Below are 11,497 nucleotides of genomic sequence, written 5' to 3'. Positions count from 1 at the left end.
AAGAAAGGGAAGAAGAAGGGAAGAGAAGGAAGAGGAAGAAGAGAAGGATTTCAGTGGCGCCGAAGCTTGATCTTCCCATTCCGGCGTCGGGAGAGTGATCTTCAACTCTAGATCTACATTTAGAGGTAAGCAAAGTTGGGTTCCTTGAACATTCACCATACCCAAGCTTAAACCCTTGATTCGAGTAGGGTTTCTTGAGATCTTGTAAATCCCCTTTGAAATGATGAATCTAAGGTTTAATAGATGATTTATGTGTTGATCTTGAAGGATTTGAAGAGGTATTGACAAGGTGGAAGAATCATTGTGGGTTTGAAGTGATTTGGAGGGTTTGAAGTGATTTGGAGTGTTTGAAGTTGTTCATGAGCAAAGAAGGTAGGATGGTTTCCCATCACTTGAATCTAACCTAGATCTAGGTTAGAACCATCCTATAAGACCTTGAAAGTGTGAAGAATGGGTTTGGAAAAGTCCCATTTGAATCCCCAAAGAATGGAAGAAGTTGGGAAGAAACAGCAGGTTTCCTGCCAAGATCGGTGGGTGGAACCGGTGGGCCATCTGACCCGCCTGTGGGCACCCACCTGAGAGGGCAGGACCTTCGGGCACAACCGACGGGCCCAACCGGTGGGCCACCCTGCTCGTCGGTCTTAGCAGGGGCCCCTAGCCCAATCGACGAGCCAACAGGCGGGCCAGCCTACCCGCCGGTCCAAACCGGTGGCCAAACCGATGGGCCAGACAACCCACCTGTCTGACCCACCTGTGTGGCCCCGAAGATGATTTTTTTCGTCCGATTGGACCCAAATCAGACGTGCGACCTTCTTTTAATGTTCTAAACATGATTTTGTCATCGGATCGTGTTAATTTTGATTCCAAAATGGTGAAGTACTAACCCCGCCCAATCATGTTAGGTTCATCAAATCCTACACGCTTCTCGCGCCGGATCTCACCCGTACCGAACGGAAATCCTTGTAAACTACAGGTAAGTGGGGAGAGGACGTTTGGCCTTGTTTCAAGGCATTGTTTGGCATTCATTTACTTGTATCTAGTCTAGTCATGCCATCATGAATATGTTGTGTAGATTAGTCATCCTCACATTGTTATGCATGTGTGCTATGTTTACTTTCTAAATGCCAAGTGATGAGATGCTTATATGATGAATGTTGACATCATGGTGCATAATGCATTAATAGACTAGATGCCATAGTCGGCTTGGAAACGAGTGCATTTGTGGCCTGTGGTATGGGATGTGGTGGCACTATGCAATCGTACTATTGTCATATAGGAGCATGCGGTTTAGGATTTTCACCGTCCCGTGCTACAACCCTTCCCAACAGGGGTTAAGGTGTTGGGTTATCATTTGGGGGGAAGCAGTGGTCACGGTTGTCGGGTCACTGTGGCGGTTAGACATAACGCCCGACGGGTCAATAGGACAGTCGGCAACCCCGGTGGTACATTCAAGAGGGCCAATCGTACTGCTTTTAAATTACTGAAGTCAGCACCTTTAAATTCAGTCATTTACTTTTTTGTTGAGAACCGGTGGACGGCATTGTTTTTACTTTTCTGAGTACTCACGGTGGGCCTTTTCCGACAGCCCTATGGGCATATCGCGGGATGGAGTTCGCAGCTCGTACCCAGAGTATACGCACACTTTGGCTGTAGTAGCACTAAACCGAAGACTTAGTAATGTTGCTTAGGTGGATGTGATTTAAAATGTAATGCATGACATGTAGTACATATGATTGTGTTTTGATATGTGGACTGCTGTGTGATCCATCTTACCACTTACTGAGCTAGTGAGCTCATCCCATGGGTACCCCCTTTTTAGATGATTTTGCAGGTTATACATCTGAGGAGCACGGGGTGGGTCCCACAGTTGAGTTCCCTGAAGAGGACTGGTGGGCCCCTGAGGAGTTAGAGCACGGCACTGACTGCTCGTGCGAGAGTTGTGCTGCGGGACCGCAGTTCTGAGGCCGAGCTGAGCACCACTTTTGAAGGCCGAGTTGAGCTCCACCATTTGAGGCCGAGCTGGGCTCAACCCTTGATGCCGAGCTGAGCTCTAGCCTTTGATACCGAGCCGAGTTGTGTACTCTGATTATTTTGATGGTTTCCTTTATGTACTTGATATGTGAATTGTACTTCTATTGTGTAAATATCATGCCTTCGGGCCCACATGTATATAACTATTGTATCACAATTCGGGTATCAAGTATTATGGGATTATTCATAGGTAAAACTTAGTCTTCCGCTGATCTGATAAGTTTTTATTAGTTGTGTGTATGCTGTGGTGGAATACAGTATCGGATGATCCTAGCAGGTTTGGGTTAACCGGTGTTAACCCGGTCACTGGCCCGGTTGAGTGAGAACGGGGTGTGATAGATTAAATATGGGGTTACCATAAGAAATTTAAGTAGCTTATAAAATCACGTTGAATAATAAATACAAAAATTTTCACCTCCCTTTCTTCTAATTTTCTTGCATTCAAACGTAACTTTAATGCCAAGTGATTGAATTGATTAACAAACAATACCATTCTAAAGGATATATGAATATGGCACCCAGTGCATTATTCAGCTCATATTCAGCTACAGAGAATATTCGAGCACACATCCCAACACATAAACATGCATCATCAAAGGCTCCAATCATCGAATATGCATTGCAAGTCGTGCGGCACCACAGAGGAGGCCCACGCATATGAAAGACATCCAAATTGTTAAGTTTTTCAATGTGGGATTATTTGTAACAGGATATAAACATATATTTTTTGATGGTGGGGTTGGAGCTGTTGAAATCTTAAATGAGTAGATAATTTTGATTCTCTTTAACTTGGGAAAGAAACAATAACTAAGAGTAAGACAATTTACATATTAAGGGATGGAACCAATGCTCTTAAGACCTAGGACAACACCAACACCAATAATATGTCCTACACTCCCACATGCCAAGGTATCTGCAAGAGTGAAACCAGCTGGGTCTCCTGTCTGTAGGCCAGAGTCCCTTGTCTCAAGCTTTAACCCTGCAGTTGACTTCCTATTTGCTGATGGAGCCAACCCAAACCTTCCAGCAAATAACATTAAGCTTGTTGTGGTCACCATTATCTGCCCAAAATAAGAGGAAATTATTTTTTTCAAATAAATACAATAACAATACAAACCACCCGTATCGGCTTAGTACCGGTATCAAGTCTGAACGATACATCGATACGATACCAAGATTATTCAAAGCTAGGGAAGAGTATATATGTAATGTTTACCAAATTTGTGGATGATCCAATGAAGCCATCACAACGAGCACCCAAAGCACCTTTGCCCTTGTTTCTGATGGGTTGAGTTGTTACCTTCACAATGAGAAATTTTTGTTGTTACTGCAACATCCTCTCAAGAAATAAATTTTACCTTTTTTTAGGATTAATTAGATAAATCTTATAAAAATGGAGTTGTGATAATTTTTTTTTTTTTTGGAGGGTGGTGTTGGGAGAGTCAAGGTTTTAAGTATCGATATCGGATCACCCATAAGTTTTTGCTTGACAAGTCTTTGATCCAGATATCTGGTCGATATCATATCGATTGAATAGTTTGGACTTTGGACCAGGGAAAAAAAAACCTCGTTTATAAAGGGAAAGCTGGGGTATTTCTATCCTATATGAACGATCCAATAACTATCCATTATGATACCGTAATGGTTATGGGGATGGCCAATATCTGTTCCGATACCATGCTTTAGTGAGATAGAATTAGTTCTATATCAAAATGGGAATAAATATTACGGAGTTGGAATATGAATTTTATATTTTACGAGGAACCATATAATTGAAAATCCAACATGAGCAAAGACACTGAAACTTCCATCAACAAAAATATGAAAAAGGGTGCACATAATGCCGGTGTGTTGTTAATAACACCCACTATGCCTATCTCTCTATTTTCCTCCTTGAAATGACCTTGTCCTTAGATTGAGTGCCCTAGCACACTCTGCAGCCTTTGCTTAAAGAGCATGCACCAAGATGGGTATGATTTAAAGATAAACCCCTTCTCCAATCATTCTAAAACCTAACGCGTAAAATAAAAAAATAAACAAATAAACAAATAAATATCACTCTTGTATCATACTCAATAAACAAATAAATATCCCTCTTATATCATACTCCATCTTATGTCCCCATTGGTACATTGTACATAGACGTTGTGCCTAATGTTTTCGTAAAAACTAAACCAGGAAATTTACCACAAGAGCAGAACAGGCTAAGATTGAAACTCACCAAGCTTTCGACACGGCCACTTGGTATCTTGGTTCTGCTTAGCCCACTGAATTGGGGGAGAGAAGTAACAACAACAGATGGGGAGGCTAGTTTAGCTGCCATTGTTAATGACTGATCAAAGAAGTAAAGCAAAGTCCCCTGCTTTGAATACTATAGCTTCGGTTTCTCTTTCTTATTTGAGGTTTCAAAATACTTGAAACCATGGAAAAGGTCGCATTACACTACAACCACATAACACTTTTTGTGGCTCCAAAATGCCAAGGTTGGATGCACTTAGATATATTTGGTCTGAGGTGGCAGAGTTTGAGTGGGTATTCCCAACTGGATAAGATATTGGGCTTCTGAGAATTTTTCAGGATCCAGTGTATGTGTGTGTGTTGGGGTGGCAGTGAGCCGCTGGCCAATGGTCCTCAATTATCTGATATCGAATTGTAGGATTAGATAATCAGAGTGTAGTCTAATCAGCCACATGTCTCAAAGAGGACTGGGACCTACCGTAGGGTGGGCCCACTCCGTAATTATTGTAATCCGTAAACAAATCATCACGGTCTGATCAAAATGATCTGGCGAACCCTGTGCTCCGCACATGGGATGAAGTTCTACGATTCTTGATTCTTGCCTTTGTCTACAGATCAGATGGTTGAGAATCATTTATCACTTTTCCAAGTGCATTGCTATTTCTTGAGTGATGGAAACTAAATAAATCGAACCCCTTGAATTGTATGGTACTATGATTAATTGATCAAGGCATAGGTTATGAACCAACAATTACTCCCATCCACTATACTTAAGTAGTTGAAGCCTTTGATAACTTTACTTACCGTCCCTTTAATTAATAATTATTTTTTATTATTAAAGTAAATTTAAGACGGAAGTAGCAAGGAAAAATAACTATAAAAGCTTTAGATTATGTCGTCTCTCTATTATTTTTCAAATTAATGAATGTGCTCAAAATTCTAGGACTAAATTCACTATACATAGGATTGAGGATTCTTTAGGGTAATGTTCGATATGTATTCTTGGAATCATCTTAGAATATGAAATTGACCTTTAATGCATCCAAGAATGCTATCTTTTTAGACTATGAAGTCGACTTAGGATGCATATCAAACATAATCATAGTTATTCCTTTCTCCATGTAATCAAATCAATTCATCGTAGAACCCACCCCGTCCACCACAAAAACATCTCTCTCCTTGTTTGCTTGGTGTCTTTATTATTATTATTATTATTTATTTTCCAGCTGTACTTATCCCTTTGCTCACTCTAAATGACGCATTTTTCAATGAGATAATGTGTTGGGTGTATGATGTCTTGCATTCCACTGTTTGCAAAAGTTATGTTAAGTGGTTGAAGGCCTTGAGACCCAAAGGAATCGGCCCATCTTGCGTGTTATCATTGTTACTGGTGGGCGCAACGAACTTGTGGGTCTATATCGGGATTTGTGGGTGGTGGCTCTCGAGAGATATTTTTTAGGGACTATATGGTATTTCGGTTAATTTTCAATATAAGGTTCGCTATTATATTTGAAGCGAGTATTTTGTCTCTGTAAGTAATTTGATATAGGTGTAAGGATAAGCGGTTGTAACCCTATTATTGGTTGATAGTGAAGCAGGATGTTATATCACCATGGATTTAAGCAATGTTGCCAAACCACGCAAATCTTTGTGGGATTGTTGTTTGTGATTTTCTTTCATTTTTTACATCATTTTATGTTATATTTTCTCCATATATGAACCATGATTAGATTCTATAAAAAAAAAAAAAATGGTGAGATGGTCCACAAGAATAAAACATTTTTGTTGATAGATTGCTTCTATAAACAAATGATAATCATGCTACTTTGTGACATAGAAACATAGATAATAGTATCACGAGTTCTCGACCTGCATGAACTATCAATTAGTAACATATATATATATATATATATATATTTTTGTATGACAAAAAATATAGGATACTCTATGGTCCCTTTTTTCTTTGTCGCTTTCATTTATTTCTATTTTGGCCTATATTTAATTGTTGAAATATTGTAAAGTTAATTTATTTTTTTATATTTTATATTTTGTTGGTAGAAATTTTGTAACGTTAAATTAAAATTTATACAAGAAAAGTTGTATTATGCTTGAAGCTAACGCTCTCTTAGGTATGATTTATATTTGTATTTATAAACTATATTTTAGAAATTATTTGTAACAATAAATTATGGACCACAAATAATATTCGTTTGGTTATTATTTATAAAATAGATTATCTAATAAGAAAATAGGCCTTAGTTTTCACCTTCAACTTTGAGTTTCGAGTGAGAGAGATGATAAATTTGGGGTTTTTTATTACAAAAATATAAAACATACTAAAGTTTTATATTTACCATTGATTTTGAGTAGTTTAGCATTTGTGCTAATTTAAGGTAGCAAAAATAAACATAAATGATTTGTTACCACAAATCACAAATAGCTCAAGAGTAATTTGTGATTTGTGATTTATTATAATTTATTATAAATAAAAATAGGTACTATAAATTATACCAAACATTTGCAAAAATAGAAATAAGTCAAATAAATACAAATAGAAATCAAACCAAAGAGAGCCCAATGTAGTATATCCTCACCTAGTCTAGGACCCACCCCCTCACCACTTCCACCAAAAAATCAATTTTAATTTTGTAACTAAAGGCTTCAATAACTATAATTAATTCTTATAATCCATCGGCTTTAATTTATCCAAAATATCTTAGAAAAAATAATCACACAACCACAAAAAAAATTTAAAACCCAACAACCTATCAAAGACCTAGTGATGAAGCCCCATTTTCAGTCTAGAGTCACCAATCAATCTTTGACGTGGGATCCCTTCTAGGCTTCTACCCAATCAATAGTCATCCCCTGGTCATTTGAACGCTTGGCATGTCATGGCTGCACCAATCTTGTTCTATAGGCTCCGTTCCCACTTTCCACAATTAATTTTTTACAAAACCATGGTAAATTTTGTACCAGGTTTAGTGTGGAACCACATGTATATGATTTTGGACCAGGATCGGACCAGCTGAAACCGAGACCAGAGGATACTAGACGGTTCTTGTGGGATGCGATGCGACCAGGTAGCGTTATTCTTCCCCTATGGTTTTATATGTCGAGTCATTGCGGTGTGGTGGCATCTCCAACGGCTTCACCGCAGCAGGGCAAGAACTAGCTAGAAACTGAAAAGTGAAAAGACGAGGGAGTGAAAACTTGAACCAGAGAGAGAAGCAGACAAAGGGCTTCAGAGCCTTGGAGCTCGATTTTGAAGAGGAGATCTTCGGGCGGGAGAGATGAGTATCTGGAATTACGTAGTCACGGCTCACAAGCCCACCAATGTAACCCATTCGTGTGTGGGGAATTTCACAAGTCCGCAGGAGCTCAACCTCATTATAGCGTAAGCATCACTCGTTCTTTCGGTTCTCCATTTCTTACAGTCATACGGGTCTTCCTGCATCTGGGTTTGCAATCTCAACGAAGATTTCTTAGTCTAGGGCTCACAGTTTCTCTGTCATATTTTTTGATTGGTTTGTGACCTGGGGATATGAACAATACGATTCTGTGGTTATCGGTATTTTTGTTAGGGTTTAGAATCTGGAAATGTGTCTGTGATTTCCATTTTTATCATCGACGACAAAAGTTCCTTTTTTTTTTCTGACCTGTTGCTATAGATTGATATCTGCATTTGTGTCATTGTTTTTGTTATTGATGTGTTTTGACTACTTATGGGTTTTCATTTCATATTCATCGCTCTTGGACACATACTAATAATTAAAATATTATACTTAGAAGGAGAATGGCATAACAGTGGGCAACACTAGGTAGACTTGCTGTTTTCACTTTCACAAATTTGTGCTCTTTTAGCTTTGAGGAGGACAACTAACACTTCTGTCGTGAGACCCGTGCAACTTATGGGGAAATATTAACTAACATACAACTTAGCTATTGAAAACAGTCTGCACTGCCTTAAAACAACTTTTTAGGGTGATATTAGGTTACTGGATGGACCATTTCATCATTTCATATCAATATGTTGTGCATTATGTAGTTAATGTCACTAGGGGTTGGAGGCATCATATCGTGTCCTGGGTAATACACCGAGGACAGGAGTAAAACATTGTTGGTTTTTATTTGCCAAAGTGCTCAATGATACCTTTTTCTGGTTGCATATTTGGGTCTACAACCATGTACTATTTCCACTGTTACAAAATGATCCTTAGATATTCTCACTCTTCATCGTCTACATGCAACTGAACATGAAAGGAAAAGGAAATCATCTAAATTATGAATGGACCTACCATCCCTTAGTATCCCTAGCTCAAGGTTCAAAAGCTCGTTTTGTTTATGTGGTTTCAAAACCACCAAAATACTGAAATTTCGCCAAAAAAATGTACTTTTTCCCATGTGTGTTCGCTTGGTCATTTTATTGGGGGGGGGGGATGGCTGAAGTGGCCGGAATTAGTGAAATGAAATGATTTAACAAAATAGTGCATTTTTGGGCCGAAATGAGCGAAGTTTCAAAACGAAATGATCGCAACTATCAACTATGTACTTTTGTGTTTCGTATGCCATTTCATTTTGGTAAAATAATAAAAAAAAAAAAATCCGAGATTATCTTGCCGAGTTTTTGAACCATGCCCTACCCTTGGAGTTGAGAAACTTCATTGCTTCCCTTGATCATCGTAGCATATACCTGCATTTCCTTGTCCTTTTTGATGACCATGTTGATATATTGTTCCATTATAACAGCTGCTCATAGAGGGAAACCCATGGAAATCCCCCTTTCATTTAGTGCTGCATGATGGTGATAGCACTAGGACTCTTATGATTTTGAAATCTGAAGAGTATGTTGGTTGACATCAAGATCGTTATGCGTAAAGGTTCAGAGGTGAAATGTCAAAAGTACAATTTAGATTTCTATTAATTCGATGTTCTGTGTAGGGATCTTCTAGCATCCAATATCAGGTTGGTAGAAAACAGTTCCTAGTAATCAGCGAAGCTTTCGAAGAAGCCTTAAGGCTTGTTTCCTTTCCTTCTTGAACCATGGAATTTCTGGCTTGGCCCCAAAAGGTGAATTTATTCCTACTCTGGTCATAAATACAGTTGATGTGGGGGAATCCAGTTTGTCCTGCTCACTCTGAGGTGTCAATCTTTAGATCACTTTGTTGTTGTGGATATGTTTGCTGCCTGGTGCTTGATTTAGCATTGGTGTAGCCTTTGAGAGAAGCTGCATGGCATCTCAAACTGGGGAAAAAATGGTGTTTCTTTTCTTTTGAAAATCCAGATTCAATTCATTATAAATATAGCCAATTCTCTGTTTCTCACAAATTTTTTTGACTTTCACTTTATTATTATTATTATGAGAATCAATCCTACTACTTCTGGCCTTGGGGTTTCCGCACTTGAAGAAAAACTGGTAGGTATGCTCCGATATTGGTGGTTGGATGTAGTTTCTGGGCAAGATGCTAATATCTACCTGCTTTGATAGTTAGGATAGATACTGTTGGCCAGCAAATTAACGTGACTTGTGAAGTACAACAATTATTAGGAAATAATCGAGTTAGAGCTGTAGCTATGAGTGCTATAGATGGCCTGATGAGGGGAATGGAAGTGATAAAATTAAATCACTCTATGGTTTACTATCTCCAATTTTCTTTAGAGGTACTTGTTTGCTTTAGAAGATTTTTGGTTCTTTTTGAAAGCTTATACCTTTCCGATGAGACCATGATATTGAGATTCCTTAAAAATTATTAATTATTGGAAGGGTATTACAAAGTGGCAGTATGTCTATATTAGGAAGGAATTTTATACTGTCTATTTCTGAAGTCCATTTTTGTACTTGGGAAATGGGTTAAGCACAAAGGGAATTGTTATATTGATACTGAGTCTTTTAAAGTCTTAGTTTAATCAGGAATTAAGTAACTAAACTTTGGTGTCATTGTAGAAGTAGGAGTAGTTGGGAATTTATATATAGGAGCCATTGTAATCAAGGATAAGAATTTCGATCTTGAGGCAGGTTTCGAACCAGCTTGAAACCAAGATATGGGTCCAATCTGCAAAACTGGGTCGAAACTTGGAATATTCTGGTGAAAAATTGACATGTAATGGGCTGGTCAAAATTGGTTGAAACATGGTATTTTTCAGTAGAAACTGGTCAAAATTACTGAAATACGTGAAATACTGTCGAAACGAGGTCTAAGCTGTTCGGATCCAGTTACAATTTGAATTCAACCATGAATCTCATCTTGGCCCAGCTTGAAACCACGGAATTTCAGTGGAAACTTCAAGTTTTGACCGAGATTTTTAGAAGTATGATTGTTATTTAGAGTTTTGGTCATGGAATGCAACTTATCGGTTTCCTATGGGGATCTGGAGCATTGGAAGCAGTCCAGGTCTTCTACGACACGTAATTTTATTTCATGTTGATTATATCTTTTATGCTGTCCCCTGGATCTTTAAGCGTTTTGGTGGATCATTGTACAGTTATTTCTTTAAACTTCTCTCTTTGGCTGCATGGTAAAAAATCTAATTCTATAATATTATTTCACCTTTCGGAAGCATATGGCCATCCCTATTCCTTTATAGGATTACAACTTACACCTCTAACTTGCCATTTTACACGATCTTATTCCTCACCTGCACCATTTGGTCCTAGCTAGAGCCTTGAGATGATTAGTTTATACTACCACCATGCTTCTCAGTTTCAGAATTCCCTTATGTAAAGTTTGCTGCTTCTTTTACTTAAAACAAATATATAGGTTCTTATTGTTCTTTCTCGTATCTGATAAGCAAGAATAAACCTAGCTTGATAGTTGAGATCACTTCCTACGCAACTACAAAGCTTATCCCCACTATTGTAGTCAGCTATGTGAAATTTTTTTTTTCCATTTCATTCTATTTAGGGACGAAGTAAGGTCCATCTTTGAACTAAGAGTTCTCAACCTCCAACCAGCCCCTCCCATAATAAAATGTACTCTGTTATCATTGATGTAAATCACCAAATCATGCGAATTTCTCTGGTCTTATCTCCTATTGATGTTTGATAAATTTTATTAGGGCCATGAATCCTATTAAATTAGAGTTCCCGTGGAGTTTTCTTGCTCCAATCTGCTTTGTGTAACTCCTCATTGGTGTCTTTTATTATTTTGGGTCTGAACTATTTCCATATGATTTGAGTTTAAACATCATTATTTTGTTCCTTATATATGCTACCTAAAGTTCTTGCTAA

General features: G+C 38.2%; 2 protein-coding genes across 12 annotated transcripts in view; both read right to left on the bottom strand.

The window, feature by feature from the left end:
* The window catches only part of LOC122089415 (TNF receptor-associated factor family protein DDB_G0290965-like), a 27,534-nt gene that overhangs the window by 751 nt on the left and 15,286 nt on the right, over positions 1-11,497 (bottom strand). The window lies entirely within an intron of this gene.
* On the bottom strand, positions 2,780-4,452 carry LOC122089418 (photosystem I reaction center subunit psaK, chloroplastic-like). Its single transcript, XM_042659135.1, has 3 exons — positions 4,253-4,452; positions 3,248-3,331; positions 2,780-3,092 (listed from the first exon to the last, which is right to left on the bottom strand). Exons 1-3 carry the CDS (start codon positions 4,352-4,354, stop codon positions 2,862-2,864), a joined length of 417 nt encoding a protein of 138 aa, XP_042515069.1. The 5' UTR covers positions 4,355-4,452; the 3' UTR covers positions 2,780-2,861.

This window comes from Macadamia integrifolia, chromosome 9, assembly GCF_013358625.1.
Source record: "Macadamia integrifolia cultivar HAES 741 chromosome 9, SCU_Mint_v3, whole genome shotgun sequence".
NCBI lineage: Eukaryota > Viridiplantae > Streptophyta > Magnoliopsida > Proteales > Proteaceae > Macadamia > Macadamia integrifolia.
This window is presented reverse-complemented; position numbering and strand designations above follow the sequence as displayed.

Excerpts from the sequence above, each read along its gene's own strand:
- LOC122089418 (XM_042659135.1), bottom strand. The coding sequence starts at position 4,354 with ATGGCAGCTAAACTAGCCTCCCCATCTGTTGTTGTTACTTCTCTCCCC. Across the intron at positions 3,332-4,252 it reads GTGGCCGTGTCGAAAGCTTG|GTAACAACTCAACCCATCAG; the intron begins GTGAGTTTCAAT and ends CTCATTGTGAAG. Across the intron at positions 3,093-3,247 it reads TTGGATCATCCACAAATTTG|ATAATGGTGACCACAACAAG; the intron begins GTAAACATTACA and ends TATTTTGGGCAG.